The 14,022-nt window shown below is 45.4% G+C and overlaps 2 protein-coding genes across 2 annotated transcripts; both read left to right on the top strand.

The window, feature by feature from the left end:
* Positions 1 to 41: 41 nt before the first annotated feature.
* EDB93DRAFT_1109372 (uncharacterized protein) lies at positions 42 to 1,204 on the top strand (the record flags this gene model as incomplete). Its single annotated transcript, XM_041447965.1, has 5 exons — positions 42 to 58; positions 563 to 658; positions 760 to 951; positions 1,010 to 1,073; positions 1,098 to 1,204. Coding segments are annotated over 5 exons (476 nt in total), but the record flags the coding sequence as incomplete, so codon positions are not given.
* A 1,753-nt stretch (positions 1,205 to 2,957) lies between these two features.
* Positions 2,958 to 3,651, top strand: EDB93DRAFT_1109371 (uncharacterized protein; the record flags this gene model as incomplete). The annotated part of the gene is made up of 2 exons (XM_041447964.1): positions 2,958 to 3,119; positions 3,340 to 3,651. 2 exons carry the CDS (start codon positions 2,958 to 2,960, stop codon positions 3,649 to 3,651), a joined length of 474 nt encoding a protein of 157 aa, XP_041300947.1.
* Positions 3,652 to 14,022: the final 10,371 nt, after the last annotated feature.

Raw genomic sequence — 14,022 nt, 5'->3', positions numbered from 1 at the left:
TTTGTCAGACCTGAGATACATTTACTTCCACCAATCAGCAGCATGCACTACTGAGGTTGTAAGTGTTCATAAGTGTCTGTAACTCATGTAAGTTAAGTGTTCATTTTGTTGTTTTGCAGATGTTGTTTTGCTCAACCCCGCCACACAGAATCACAGATTGATCAACTATTACATCCGAGTCTGTGTGTAGCAATTGCAACACATGTGCGATGCTATGGCGCTGGATTAGTTCAAAAAATTACATACAGGAAACTCACTTACACACAGATGCCGAACACACACACAAATGACTAAACACACCATGTCTCATATTGTAACACATTTGATCAGTACTATAGGCACATTTTCAAGTTAAATGTGTTTTCTAACTAACTAGTGTCTTGAATCACCTTGATGAGATCAAAAGCGAGACAGAATGCTGTTCCTTTCTTCACCATCTGAAGCAGCAATTTCCAGCACTCTGGATTGACCCTTCTAATTTCTGGCCCAAGTGCTCAATACCTTCTTGGAATTTTTGAGGATTGTGGCCATTAAGGAGGAAATGAGCCATTATATATTATAGGGGAGTTCAAAGCTGGATTTTGAGGCCGATTTGGATGTGGATTTGGATGTGGATTTCGGATGGATTTTGGCTGGTCAAGCAGCAACATTTGGCAAGGTGAGTCGGACTCTGAAACACGTGCAACGTGACTTACACACCATGGTCTTGTTTACTGTACAATGCAACTAGATCCTCCTTTGCTGCCTATAGATCAATAGCTTACCCTGAACCATGACGAAACACATAAACAACTGACATCGCAAACACCTGTCAAATCTGTTGATCCGAAGTCCCGCAAGAAGAAGGCCATTCCTGTGCTAGCTGCACCTGACTTCAATTCTGTGTCCGTATTCTGGCTCAAGAAGTGCAGTCTCATGCCTGGTCTTACATTCTCATCAGCTGCAAAGAGGGTATATACACCGATTTTGCTTGCTTGCTCTTTAACTGTGTCCATTCTCCTGACTCAAGAAGTGTGGTCTCATACCTGGTCCGAGTCTTGCATTCTTCAATGAACTCATCATTTGCAATGAGGGTATGCACACTGGTTTGCTCTCAGTTATCAGTAGTGCTCGATTTTCTGCAATACAAGTGAAATATTTGCCAGGGCTGCAGCGGCCCAATGATTCAACATCAGGAAAACCCTCCTGGGGAAAAATGTTATAATTTTCACAAAAAGTTGTGATTCAGATAATTCTATCTAATTACCAGAATTAGGAATAAAATCGCTAGAAGACGATAATGTACAATGTGAATATCACAAAATATCAAGAACTACTTGAATATACAAAATGTGTATCTATCTAAATATGAGTTCAACCAAAAAGTGTTACAATCATCCAGAAATGTATCACTCATCCATTCTCATGGGACGACAGCACCAAAAGTCAGTATCAGATGGACACTACACACAATACTTGTCAATTTTTCACCACCATGGAATGATCACGAGACCTGGACTGTTGGCAGCAAAAGTTGAGTCTGAAAAGTGGTGTAGACCAGAGGGTCCAAAAGGAAACACTGATACAGACCAAAACACGCTAGAAGTAGTAGAAAGGGAGGTGGGTGGGTGCGAAAAAACGAGAGAGTGATGGGCAAAGAAGATGGGCGCAGAGAAGAAGAGACAGACTTGGTGATATCTGATGAACAAGGACAACACGTGTAAACAAATAAACAAAGAGCCTCGTTGAATATTTGTGCTTATTTACTCTCATGCTTGTTTATCACACGGTTCCATTTTTTTTTTCACTCGCATTCTTCCACCACCACCACATCATGTTGAGTCTTGTGAGTGTGTCGATCCTCCTTTGAGCTCGAGCCATGCCTGATCAAAGGTGTCGCTCTACTGTTCACAGAATGTGAGTGTCAAACCTCGTTCGAGCTTGAGCCATGCCCAATGTGTTGCCCACCATTTGCAGGAAGTGAGTGTGTTCTACCTTGTTGAGCTCGAGCCCATGCATTGTTCACTGTTTGCAGGATGTGAGTGCCAATCCTCATTTGAACTCGAGCCATGCTGGATTCCAAGGGTGTTGCCCATCGTTTGCAGTGTGGAGTGTGTCTGTCCTCCTTCAAGCCTGAGCCATGCTGATCAAGTCATTGTCTGCCATCCACAGCGTGTTGATCCTTCAAGGTCAAGCCATGCTGATCAAAGTCGTTGCCCACCATTCGCCGTGTCTTGGTGAGTTTATCCTTTTTCACAATTGTTTTTTTATAATTACCAACTTAATATTTATATGTTTAGTCATTCTAGTTTTTCTTTCTAGATCTGTATATTTGCGCTTGTTCACACTCATCTACACATGTTCACACTTGTATGTACTTCTCCATGCTCATTCTTAAATGTCCACACTCATTTATTGCTGTAAGGGGTACATTTTTTATGGGCTCCATTTATCCAAAGCCAGGAATTCGGTATTTGTGGTCATTTGTAGCATGACAGTAGTTACTAGTGTATTGTACTTATATTTTCTGATTAAATATTAGTCCATTTTGCTTGTTACAAAACACCTACTGTCTGACGTGTGTTGTATTCTACGCAAGATCAAGATTCGAGAACGCGTGTAGAATGAGGTCTATGTGGCGACACAGCCTCTCGAGTTTTTCTCACACTTCTTGTTTCGTACTTCTACCTAGTACTCACAAACGCCTCCACTGCTTGATAACGCTCTCATTTTTGTCGCAAAAAAGAACAGTCAGACAATTCGAATAATTATGCCAAGAATTCGAAACGATCCAAATTTCAATATCTGTCCGGACTATGCATCAATTAACTTTGCGAACACGAGAGCACAACTCATTAATGAGAACGTCGATGAAGAACAAGCAATTCAATACTCAGGAACATATGGCGAGCTAACAACGAGACAGACAAGGTCTTGTGGCAGCAGCAGTTAGCTGAGGACAGAGAGCAGGCGGGAGCATGCACAAAGGATACAAGAAGACGAACAGGAACGAGTCGAACAAGAACGCATCGACGAAGAAGATGCCGCACACAAAGGAGGAAAGGAAGAAGAATAAACATAAGTATATTCCAATCCTGGACACGGGCATTCCAGACGAACCGTCTGTCACACCTTGCTCAGTATGTTCTTTGTAAACTAGACAAAGGTGAATACATTGAAATGTGGTATTTCACAAACGATGGGCTAGACGAGCATTAATCAAGAAGACTATAGACGATGACACCATGGTTCTATCAACCTTGGCGGATGGATCTACAGCCTGGATCTCTTCGGCATCAGCACGTAACGCTAAGTCGGTTATCAATGACGAGAACTTACCTGTTCGAGGAATTTTGTCAGGCATGTCCTCGCTTTCTAGTTGCCTTGGAAGAAGCGAACTGGCCGGAAGATCGAATCAGAATGATGGCACTGTTCTGGAGGAATATACAAGTGCACAAGTATCGTTCTTTGCGAGATCCAATAGCGCAAAAGACTCTTTTGGTCTATCAGGCCGAGCAATGCAGACACTGGCATGTAGCAGCGAAATCCTCGACAGGACCATATAACATTTCGACGGTTAATGAAAAAGTACTGGCAGACACGAGGGAGAAAGTATACTGGGAAGAACGGCTCAAGAGAGACAACGCGCGCGATTATAAGGTCAGTTTATAATTATATTCTATTACGATTCTATGTTCATCTTTATCGCATTGTTTCTTTTGTCACGCACTTAAAAATTCATACAATACAACATGCAATCATCACGCCTGTCGTATTGCTTCATGCCACATGCCACATGCCACATGCCTCACACCACATGCCTCGCATCACGCATCTCACACTACATGCTATGCGACGCCTACGCTGCACAATATAATGCGCCGAACATGCGCTCAGTCAGAACAATGGGTTACGTCCGCATCCAGGCACAGAGACTCGAGAGAGTCACATAAGCGTGCAGCTTCACCCAAGTACGGCAACAGAGCCAAAAGACCTAGGCAGGATTTTCGTCCAGGCACAGGCGGAGGTGTTCTATCCGCCTGTGCCATTTGTCTTGGACGAAACCCGCACAGGATTATCGAGTGCAAGGTGTCCAAACTCTGGGACGAATCGTACGATACTCTCTGCGCACGAATTGGCAAAAGTACTCACCATGCGAGACGGGAGACCAGTCTGCAGCGACTGGCAAAGAGTCAAAGGCTGTTCGGACACCACCCACGACCGAAGGCATTTTTGTTCAGGGTGCGGCAGCGCGTCCCATGGAGCTCAGGCTTGTCCTCGAGCTCAGAAAGCGTAAGGCAGTCACACCATACAATCCAGGACAGGTTGGAACACAATCTCGTCAAAGCAGGTCTGCTCGACAGATATGCGCACATTCCTAACAGCCTTCGCAATGGTTTCATTCTTAACATCCCTAATATTAAAGTCACACAAATGCCGCCGAACAAAGAATCCATTGGTACATACGAGCGAGAGTTTCAGTCTATTATTCAAATGGAACTTAAGAAGGGAAGATATATTGGTCCGCTCGAAGCTGATGAAGTCCGAGAATCTCATCGGACCTTTTCAGTCGTCTCCATTCTCCATTATACCCAAACCGGGACGTCCTGGACGGTATCGTGTCATACAGAATTATTCATTTCCACACTCTACTTCTTCTAAATTTCCTAATGCATCAATCAACTCGTACATTAATCCAGATGATTTTCCTAGTACTTGGGGCACCTTTCACGTGCTCGCGCTCACAATCAGCTGGCTTCCACCAGGATCTCAGATCACCATCAGGGATGTCTCCGAAGCCTATCACATGATTCCAATTCACCATTCACAATGGCCAGGAGCTGTCGTGCGAATCTCGGAAGAACATTTCTGCATCGACACGTGCATGTGCTTCAGGCCTGCGACCATCAGCCAGAGCCTATGGTAACCTGGCAGACGCTTGTCTTGACATATTTCGCTCAAAGGGGATCGGGCCAGCGTCGACATGGGTCGACGATCATGTTTTTATTTGCATTCTTAAAGAACATATTGCAGCATATAACGAAAGGAGAGAGCAATGGCATAGAGACATTACAGAGACAGCATCAGGATGGAGGAAGGATTTGGTTTGGGGGACACATATTCGAAGACGGAACCCTGGAGGAATTCGACGAGGATTGTCAATTCCCTATTGCAGACTTGTCAGGGGCGTCAGTTAGATCGGCAGAACATGTTCGATTCTCGTGCAACCTATTGGACATCGACCAAGTCTCAGACGATATTGGCGTTCCGTGGGAATTTCTCAAAGACAAACCTTTTGCTTACTCGAATCCCTACATCGGGATCATTTGGGATCTGGCACAAGACAGAGTATATTTGGCGGAAGAAAAGAAACAAAAGTATCTCACAGCGATTGAGCAATGGTCGCAACGGAGCACGCACACTCTCCTCGACGTGCAGCAACTGTATGGTAAGCTCTTACATACTACGCTCGTCGTTCCCAAGGGACGCGCATATCTTACGTCGCTGGAGGCGATGCTGCGCCTCGCGATGGGTAAACTGTTTCTCCCATGGAGACCAGTTAAGAGCCTTGAGGGTGATCTCAACTGGTGGAAAACACTGCTACAGAATCTGTTTGTCGGTCGTGTCATTCCCAAACCGCTTACATTATTCAATCCAGCCGCATATTCAGATGCCAGCACGAGCTTTGGAATTGCTATCGTCATTGGAGACAGATGGCGAGCATGGCGTTTGCGTGAAGGATGGCAGACACTCAAAGGACAAAAGGACATCGGTTGGGCCGAAGCGGTGGGGTTTGAATTCCTTACTCAGTACATTATCGCAATGGGAAGAAAGGAAAGGCACTTCAGAGTATTTGGGGACAACCAAGGAGTTATCGAGGGATGGAAGAACGGACGTAGTCGGAATACAGCGGTTAACACCATCTTTCGACGAATCTTCGACCTTATCCACGATTCCGGATCGGCTTACTCATTCCATCCAGCGTACGTCGCAAGCGAACAGAACCCAGCAGATGGACCATCCAGAGGGATCTATAGCAGCGCCGAACTTCTTCTCCCCGTTCTCCCCATCCCAGAAGCACTTAGACCCTTCCTCTCTGACACGAACACCAGTTACAACGAAGTGTTCGACCGTGATACAGAAGGAAGTCTTAATGACGCCAATGATAGACCTGTTAGCATCGATTCCGGCACAAGCGACAGTGAAGAGATCCGATACAGCACAGATTCCCATTTCTTCATCCGCCAAGAGCAGCAGCAGGGCGAGGAATGAGTCCCGTTTCAAAGCCGCACTGCCTGAAGAACAAATCGTCAGACCGCAACCGTACAAAACAGGTTTAGTACCAATACCCTCGCAGCTGCGCCCTCATTGTTTGGCACGGGACCGGTTTAAGCTCTGGTTTCCATTCACATCCAGAGTAGCTGCAGGACCAGACGGGAAACGTTTAGCCATAACCGAGGAGGATCTGGAGAGAGTATTGACAGTGATGAGCTTATCATGGGCGGTTGGAACAAGAGAATGTTACGGGGCAGGACTGTTGGTATTCCACGTGTTTTGCGATGAGAGGAATGTCCCAGAAGATCAGTGTTGTCCCATAGACACGAAGACACTTCTAAACTTCGTGGCGAGTTGCGCAGGATCATACTCTGGAAGAACGCTAGGAAACTACGTATACGCGATCAAAGCTTGGCACACGCTCCATGGTCAACCATGGAATATACAGCAAGATCAGTTAAAAGCAGCGTTAGACGGAGCTGCAGAACTCACTCCTTCCACATCCAAGCATGAAAAACGAGCACCGTTTTCCATCAAATTAATCCTCGAAATTCGTTTGCACTTGGACTTAACAGCATCGCGTGACGCTGCAGTATACGCATGTCTGACGAGCGCATTCTACGCACTATGTCGATTAGGCGAAATCACGGTCAAATCCATATCGGCATTTGATCCTAGAAAGCACGTCAAACGCTCAAACATAGAGTTTGACATTGAAGATCGTAATCAATTTCGCGTAACCAAGATCTTCTTACCATGCACCAAAGCGGCCGCAGCAGGAGAGTCAGTACACTGGGCACAGCAAAACGATTTGACAGACCCCAAAGCGGCTCTCCTACATCACTTTGCAATCAATGATCCACCAATGGACGGACATCTATTCGCATGGAAACACGTCAAAGGATTCAGACCACTGACGCGCACCGAATTCTGGAAAAGAATCAGCGGCATATTGAAAAAGATTGGAATGGGGAACTTCAAAGGGCACGGTTTGCGCATAGGAGGGGCGCTAGAATATTTGCTCCGCGGAATACCATTCGATGTGGTCAAGTCCATTGGGAGATGGTCAAGTGAAGCCTTCACATTATATCTGCGCAAACATGCAGTCATACTGGCGCCGTATTTGCAAGAATCGCCTGCCCTAGAACCTTTCACGCGATATACAATGCCGCAAACACGTTAGAGAGGTAAGCACACCTTCAAAATACTATATCGAACTTTCTCCTTTAGAGCGGGTGTCCATGTTGAGCTATGACTGCGTCGCAAGTCTCCTATATCGTTGGGAATCACAGCTCACATGGACTTTCTCCACAGATAGGAAACGGTGTTTCGGGTCGCGAGACCCTGCGGGTCCGAGCCCAAATAGCTACACGAACGTTCTTGTTACCGTTTGTAAAATCAGAGATTATTGCTTACCAATATACGTGATTTTACTCGCTAGACCAGAGAGCAAAAGCTACACATAGACCAGAATTTGGGCCGCTGGCACAAATAACCAAAGACCCGCAATGAGAAATTTCCAATAGCCACTCAGTGACTGGATTCTTTGTATCATACCCTAGCGTGTGCGCAGCGCCAATCAGCGCACCACACGTTTTTACTTGCATGTCATAAAATTGTTCATCTTCGCTCCTTCATGACATTACGCTAACAGCAACAATAATTCTGCCAGATCAGTGAGAATCATGCCAACAAGTATATGCAGGGTATAAAAGCTGGCTGACGTTCTACAGTCACTATTCCCCCATCCTCAGAGATATCATTCGAGATCACAGAAAATGCGTTTCTCCCTCCTCGCTATTGTTATTACTTTGATAGCATCTATGTCTGTTAGTGCATGCAAGGACAGAGGTCATCCTTGCACAGCTGGCGAATGCTGCGCTCCGTTGGCCTGCATAATGAACGTGAGTACGAGCAGGTTGCTGTGCGACCAAGATTCATCCACAGGACTCACCTGCGTGCCTTAGGATGAAAATGGGATGTGGGGCTGCGGAAATCCAAGGCCCTGGGAAGAGAAAATTGAGCCGGCAGCCTGAACGGCACATCCAACAGTGATTCATGATTCTGCTTTTGCTTTGGTATCATGGCTGATGGTGTGATACCTAGTCAATCAATACAGTTGTTTTTGGACAAATTTTGGTATTGCTCGAGTAATGTGGATGTTTGAACTTTTCTGAAAATGATCGACCGTGCCTAGTCTTGCTTGTGGTCCACTAATAAGCTTGAGTTCGAGAGGCTGTCGAAACGAATGATCATTGCCGTTAATGATTAATATTCGGAAGCTGTGGTACAAAGACGGAACGCACTGTACAAGTTGAGTCTGTCCGTCTAACATTAGCCTCGGGCCATCAGTTTTAGGGAACCTAACCTGCATGATGTCGCGCCGACCGGGACGACGAAGCTGATCTAAGTATGTGGACTTACTCAGTCGAACGTGTATTTTCACAAGGCCGGCACCTTCTGCACTTTACTCGAAACCGCTTGTCTCCATCATCAACCCGTGCATTCCTCTGTCTTGGCTCGTGTCTCCGCTAGCACCTGAAGACCTTACTAAGTTCATGAAGTCTCCGAAGAAAAGAAAATGAGAGGACGAGAGCGTTGGGTGAGGTTATTCTACGTTGTGACAGTATTAGGGTACGGTTGAAAAGTCACTTTTTTTCAACAGCTGTTGAAAAGTGGTCACGTCCTGAGGCCTGTTGAAAATTGTGAAAAAATCCAGGTGTGTGGGAACATTCTGAATGAACTTCTGAGGCTCGGAAAAATGCAACCGGGCCCCCCCTCCCACCGCCAAGCTTATTTTTGACGCGCTATGTTATTCCCTGCACCTGAATCTCTCACACCTACCGAGTTTCGGGGTGTGCTCGAATACTTGCGGACACTGCTACAAAATCTGCCAACTGCCTTGCCTGTTGGCACTACTTTCACGTCAAAATACCTCACAGTTGATAATTATTTGTTGAAAACTGTTAAAAACACCTGTTGATAAATGGTCCGAGGCGGTCTGTTTATAAACAGCTGTTGAAGAGTCGTGACGATTTTTCAACCGTACCCTAATTCTGGGACTCCACTAGATTTATTCACAATTTTCAACAGGCCTTAGGACACGACGACTTTTCAACAGTGTTATTAACAGTTAACAGTTATTATAAACAACTGTTGAAAAAGATCGACTTTTCAACCGTACCCTAATTTGCATGACTCCAAAGACGTCGTCAAGAAGTTTACCATACCAGAAATGGACCTGGTACTACAGTAGTACTGACTTAGGACTAGGATAAGGTTTGGGATGTGTTTCAGCAAAACGTGAGTCTTGTGTCAAATTTTGCATACTTACGGGTCTTATAATAGCAACTAGAGGGGATCAGAGTACAATTGTTATTTGACATCGCCGGTCTTGTGAATGCTAGGGACAAGGTATAAGTATTGCTTTAAATACTAATCTCATCTGTTCACAGGTTTGCTGATGCCCCGCCCGTCATTGCACCTCATACAACAAGTACTTGCTCTATCATTAAGAGAATCACTCCCGAGTTCCCTATGCTAATCGAACTCGAGCTTAGTGGACCACGAGCCAAACAAGAAACGATCAATCATTTTAAAGATAAATTTATCCACATTCCTCGAGAAGCACGACACTTTGATTTGATTGGCTCCGAACTAGGTATTGTACTATCAAATGCCAAAGCGAAAGCGGCAACATGACTTAATGTCACGACGTCCAGCTCAATCTTCAACCGACTACTATTGGTAGATGAAACCTACCTAAGGCGCACATGTAAGTCATGTTATTGAACCCTAGTTGCACTCATACTCACGCCATATAGACCTTGTACTCCAACGCAATGCTCATTCGTCTACTGTGTTCCTGGTTGTAAGGGGGCAAGGCGTGTGTGGCAATTATGTATCCCTACGTGAAATGACTCGATATTTACGCAGAATCCTCCCCCACGTATTTTATCAGCGCCAGCAAGGTGCGTATGTTTCCATGTATGCGGCGGTGTTCACCAAGCTCTTTTTGTTTTTCGTCCATTCAGGGTAGAGCGAAACGAAGGTAAGCGCAGTGTCCATGACAACCGTAGAATAGTATTGTATAATGGGGACAATCGTACTTGCCCTAATGATGTCGACCTTTTTTTATTCCCGTTTTTAAGTTGGAGCTTTTGGACATTCGCTATGGCTGATAAATCATTATTTCTTCCTAGTGATGATGTTCGTCACTTTGTATCCCTCTTTGTCCTTGAAGTGATCCAACAATACATCGCCAAATTGTTCTGTGGCATGCTAGTATGTCCAAGTCTTAGAGCGCTAGTGCTTCAGATTCAGGGTGTAGTGCGCTGATTGTTCCCATGTGCTCCATCAAATCAATGATTTCGTTGATGTTTTTCACGAAATTTTCAAACATTTCACGCTTCTCTTCAAAGGTGTGAATCGAAGGGTCCAGGAAAATCCAGAATCCAAAGAAGGATGCGCTTGCACTCGGCGACTTTCGTGGTGAGGGTCTGCATCGCGAGCCAAAATCTCGAGACGTTTCGTTTCGGAAATCCCTGCGCGAGCCACAGGATGAGCAACTGTTAACAAAACATCCGCAGGATACTACTATCTCGAAGCCAATAGGGCCTAAGCGCACTCGCGAGACCTAAGGACCAGAGATACTTGCGTAAAATGCATAATGTCATTGTATAGTTCACGTTAGCAGGACACTCTTGATTTGAGACCACAAGCGAAGCAGAAATAACATAGAAGCCCTAGAAATCGACCAACTTGATTTAAATTTTACTTGTGCAGACAGATGCCAATCCCATGATGACTAAGACTCGGTCCCGAAAATAGGCCCAGGCTTTTCACTTTTATCATAACGCGCGTGCCCTGGGCTTCGACTATGCAACGATCACTTGTTTCGACAGCTTATCCAACTCAAACTTATTAATGGACCCACGAACAAGACTGGACGGTCGATCATCCAAACATCGCTCGAGCAGTATGAACATTTGTCCAAATTCAACTGTAGCGATTGGCTCCGAGCTAGGTATTGTACCATCAACTTGCACATCAACATTAACCATGATACCAAAGCGAAAGAAGAGAAATGACCCGACGTGCCCACTCAAGTTTTTGGCCAATAACACTGCAAAGTTGGCTCTTAAGACGTGCAGTCATAGTCGAATCCTGCTTATGACCTACTTAATATACTCACGCCTACCCAATTTCTTTTTCAAAACCAAGCCAGGGCAGCAATCGCTATCCTGTGTGCAATCTAGTTCCTCGGTCAGACATGCACCGACAAACATGGGTGTTGTTAAGGCAATAACAAAAACACATTTTTCGTGCGAGGTTATATGCAATCTTCTGAGGAGGTTCTCTGTGAGGATGGGAAAACACTGTAGGACAATAACTAGCTTTTATACCCTGCATATGCTTATTGTCACGTTTCTGATTTGGCAGAGTTGTTATTACTGTCCGATGGCACAAATTTGGTAGAACGTGCAGGAGCGTATCCAGCTGATTACGACCATCGTGTCATGATTTTTTCGCAAATCTCTCATTCATCATTTAAACATGAAGTGACGCTGCAGCACGGCGACAAAGATTGATGTTCATTCTCGTTGTCACTTCCGATTTATACTCGGTCGATATCTCATGCTATTTTCACACGTTGCTTCCTTATATATGGCCGGACTTCGATATCTCAACCAGCTGAGTTCCATCCTAAAGTGTGTATGTCGTTACAGCGAGCTGCTTATACAAACCAAGTTGCTAGGGATCCTTACACCTGGGAGCTCACGGTTTATGCTTATCCCTGCTTATGCTTACACCCCTCAATACTATCCGATTCGTACATGGGTATAAACAAACGAGAATATGTCACATGCGCTGCCGCGTCAGCCAAGTGCTATCGAGCGCCTCTGCCAGATTATCGATCATCTGGCTGAGTCTTGTTAACAACATGAGAAAGAAGGTCCCGCCGTCCCCTCCCATTCCCGATGTCCACTGGTCCGAGAATATGACATGGACCTTGGCGGGCGGTACATCCCTCGTGTATCTATCCCGAACATCAGACTCTGACTCATCTTGCACTCTTCGTTATACCGCTTCAAGAACCACTACCCTAAATGAAAAAGTACGTAGATACCTCATATCTCCTCCTTCCACCCAATGTCGTCTCTATTCATTTCTCAATCAGCAGCGTTCTGCGTATTGCTCGATTGACAACGGTACCAATGCGAATACGGAAACACTCACTAGTGTGTCATTACATGAAAATCGGCTTTTCCTCAGGGTGAGTGGCTCGTGCACACACTACCAATGCATGAATCCTTGCTATTGCAACAGTGACTATTCTTCGTGCATGTGTCCCCAGTATCGCTACACCCGGGTGGTGGCTGGTTGGGAACTGCGCACATTCCACCAACACAGGTAGCATTACTATTGCAACAGTCACTATCCTTTACGCACTGGTTGGTGCACAGGGGTGGTCGTCTTGCTGTGACAGACATAATAGATGCTGTCAATGTAACAATACAGGTGAGGGCGAGCAAGCGCATTGTTTGTTTGGGATGGAATAATCTGGTGAGGTGCTCGAACAATTTCTTTGTGGGTGGATGGTAGTGACGGTAGGAAGATGTATTGATCTTTTATCATCACAAAATGGTTATGGCTGATGATAGTGCCGACCTGCCGTTGAGATGCACTAGTGACGCGGCTGTGACGAGGCCAAAAAAAAAAACGCTGCTGGCAGCTTACCCAACAGGTCTGACTCCATCCCTATAATAGTTGATGTCGTTAGCAGAACTCACACGAAGGGATGGGGCGTCCATCCCTTCGTAGCTGCGTCCTCCAGTTTTGTCACATCATCTTACATAGGGACATCGATTTTCATGTTCTATCGAATTCAAACTGTGTTATAAGATTTAAATTACAGATTTGTGAGTCTCAGATACTCTAGAGTTCTCCCAGGTTCTACTACCCTCGCGTCACCGTCCCCGAGTCGACGATACCTTCAGCAACATTTACGGTGATGAGGTGTCCAGGAGTTTTCAGGTAGAAGATGGAGCAGTCGATATGAAGGAGGATGGCGATGATACTCCACCATCATTCACCTGGGACTAAACGGCCAAACCAAGTGTCACGGTACGAAGCCGCACCCAATATCATCCTCCTCAGGCTTAACGAAGAATCGTCTCTCGTATTGCTGCGCTTCCCAGACGCTTGTCCGTTTCCATTCGTTCTTCAAGTGTCTCGTGTTCTTCCATGCCTTTACGTCTCAATGTTTTTGCATCCATCATTCTCATGGCACAAGCTCATTATTGACATACACACTGTGTATTGTACATAAAGAATCGCATTCATTCCCATTGACCTAGTCCTCTCGATATTCAAACTGTTTGTGCTGCGTGCAACCAATAACAGACAACCACGCGTATAAATCCTGTCTAATTCTCTCTGGTTTGAGTTCGTCACGGTGGTGGCAGACATAGCCAACGACGCATGTCCTTCGATCAGGTCATAGCATATCTGTCGTCTGGCGACAAGCCGGCCATATCTTCATGGCAATACGCGCAATAGCTAACGGACTAAAGTCCATGAGATGTAACCTGTACTCTATCTCGATCAAGCCGTCATCAGATTCTTCTACGCCAACAGTGAATGCATACAAAGCTCAACTCCCGCTAACGCCAAGTTTGCATGAAGACTGGTGGGGGAATATACGAGCATTCAAAGGACCCCAAGATTCCCATGGTATTCTTTCCGAATTAACGAAGTCGAGCT

Source organism: Suillus bovinus (assembly GCF_016758785.1).
Source record: "Suillus bovinus strain UH-Sbo-P2 chromosome Unknown EDB93scaffold_156, whole genome shotgun sequence".
NCBI classification, from domain to species: domain Eukaryota; kingdom Fungi; phylum Basidiomycota; class Agaricomycetes; order Boletales; family Suillaceae; genus Suillus; species Suillus bovinus.
Note: the sequence above shows the minus strand (reverse complement) of the source record. Positions and strands in the feature narration are given on the sequence as shown.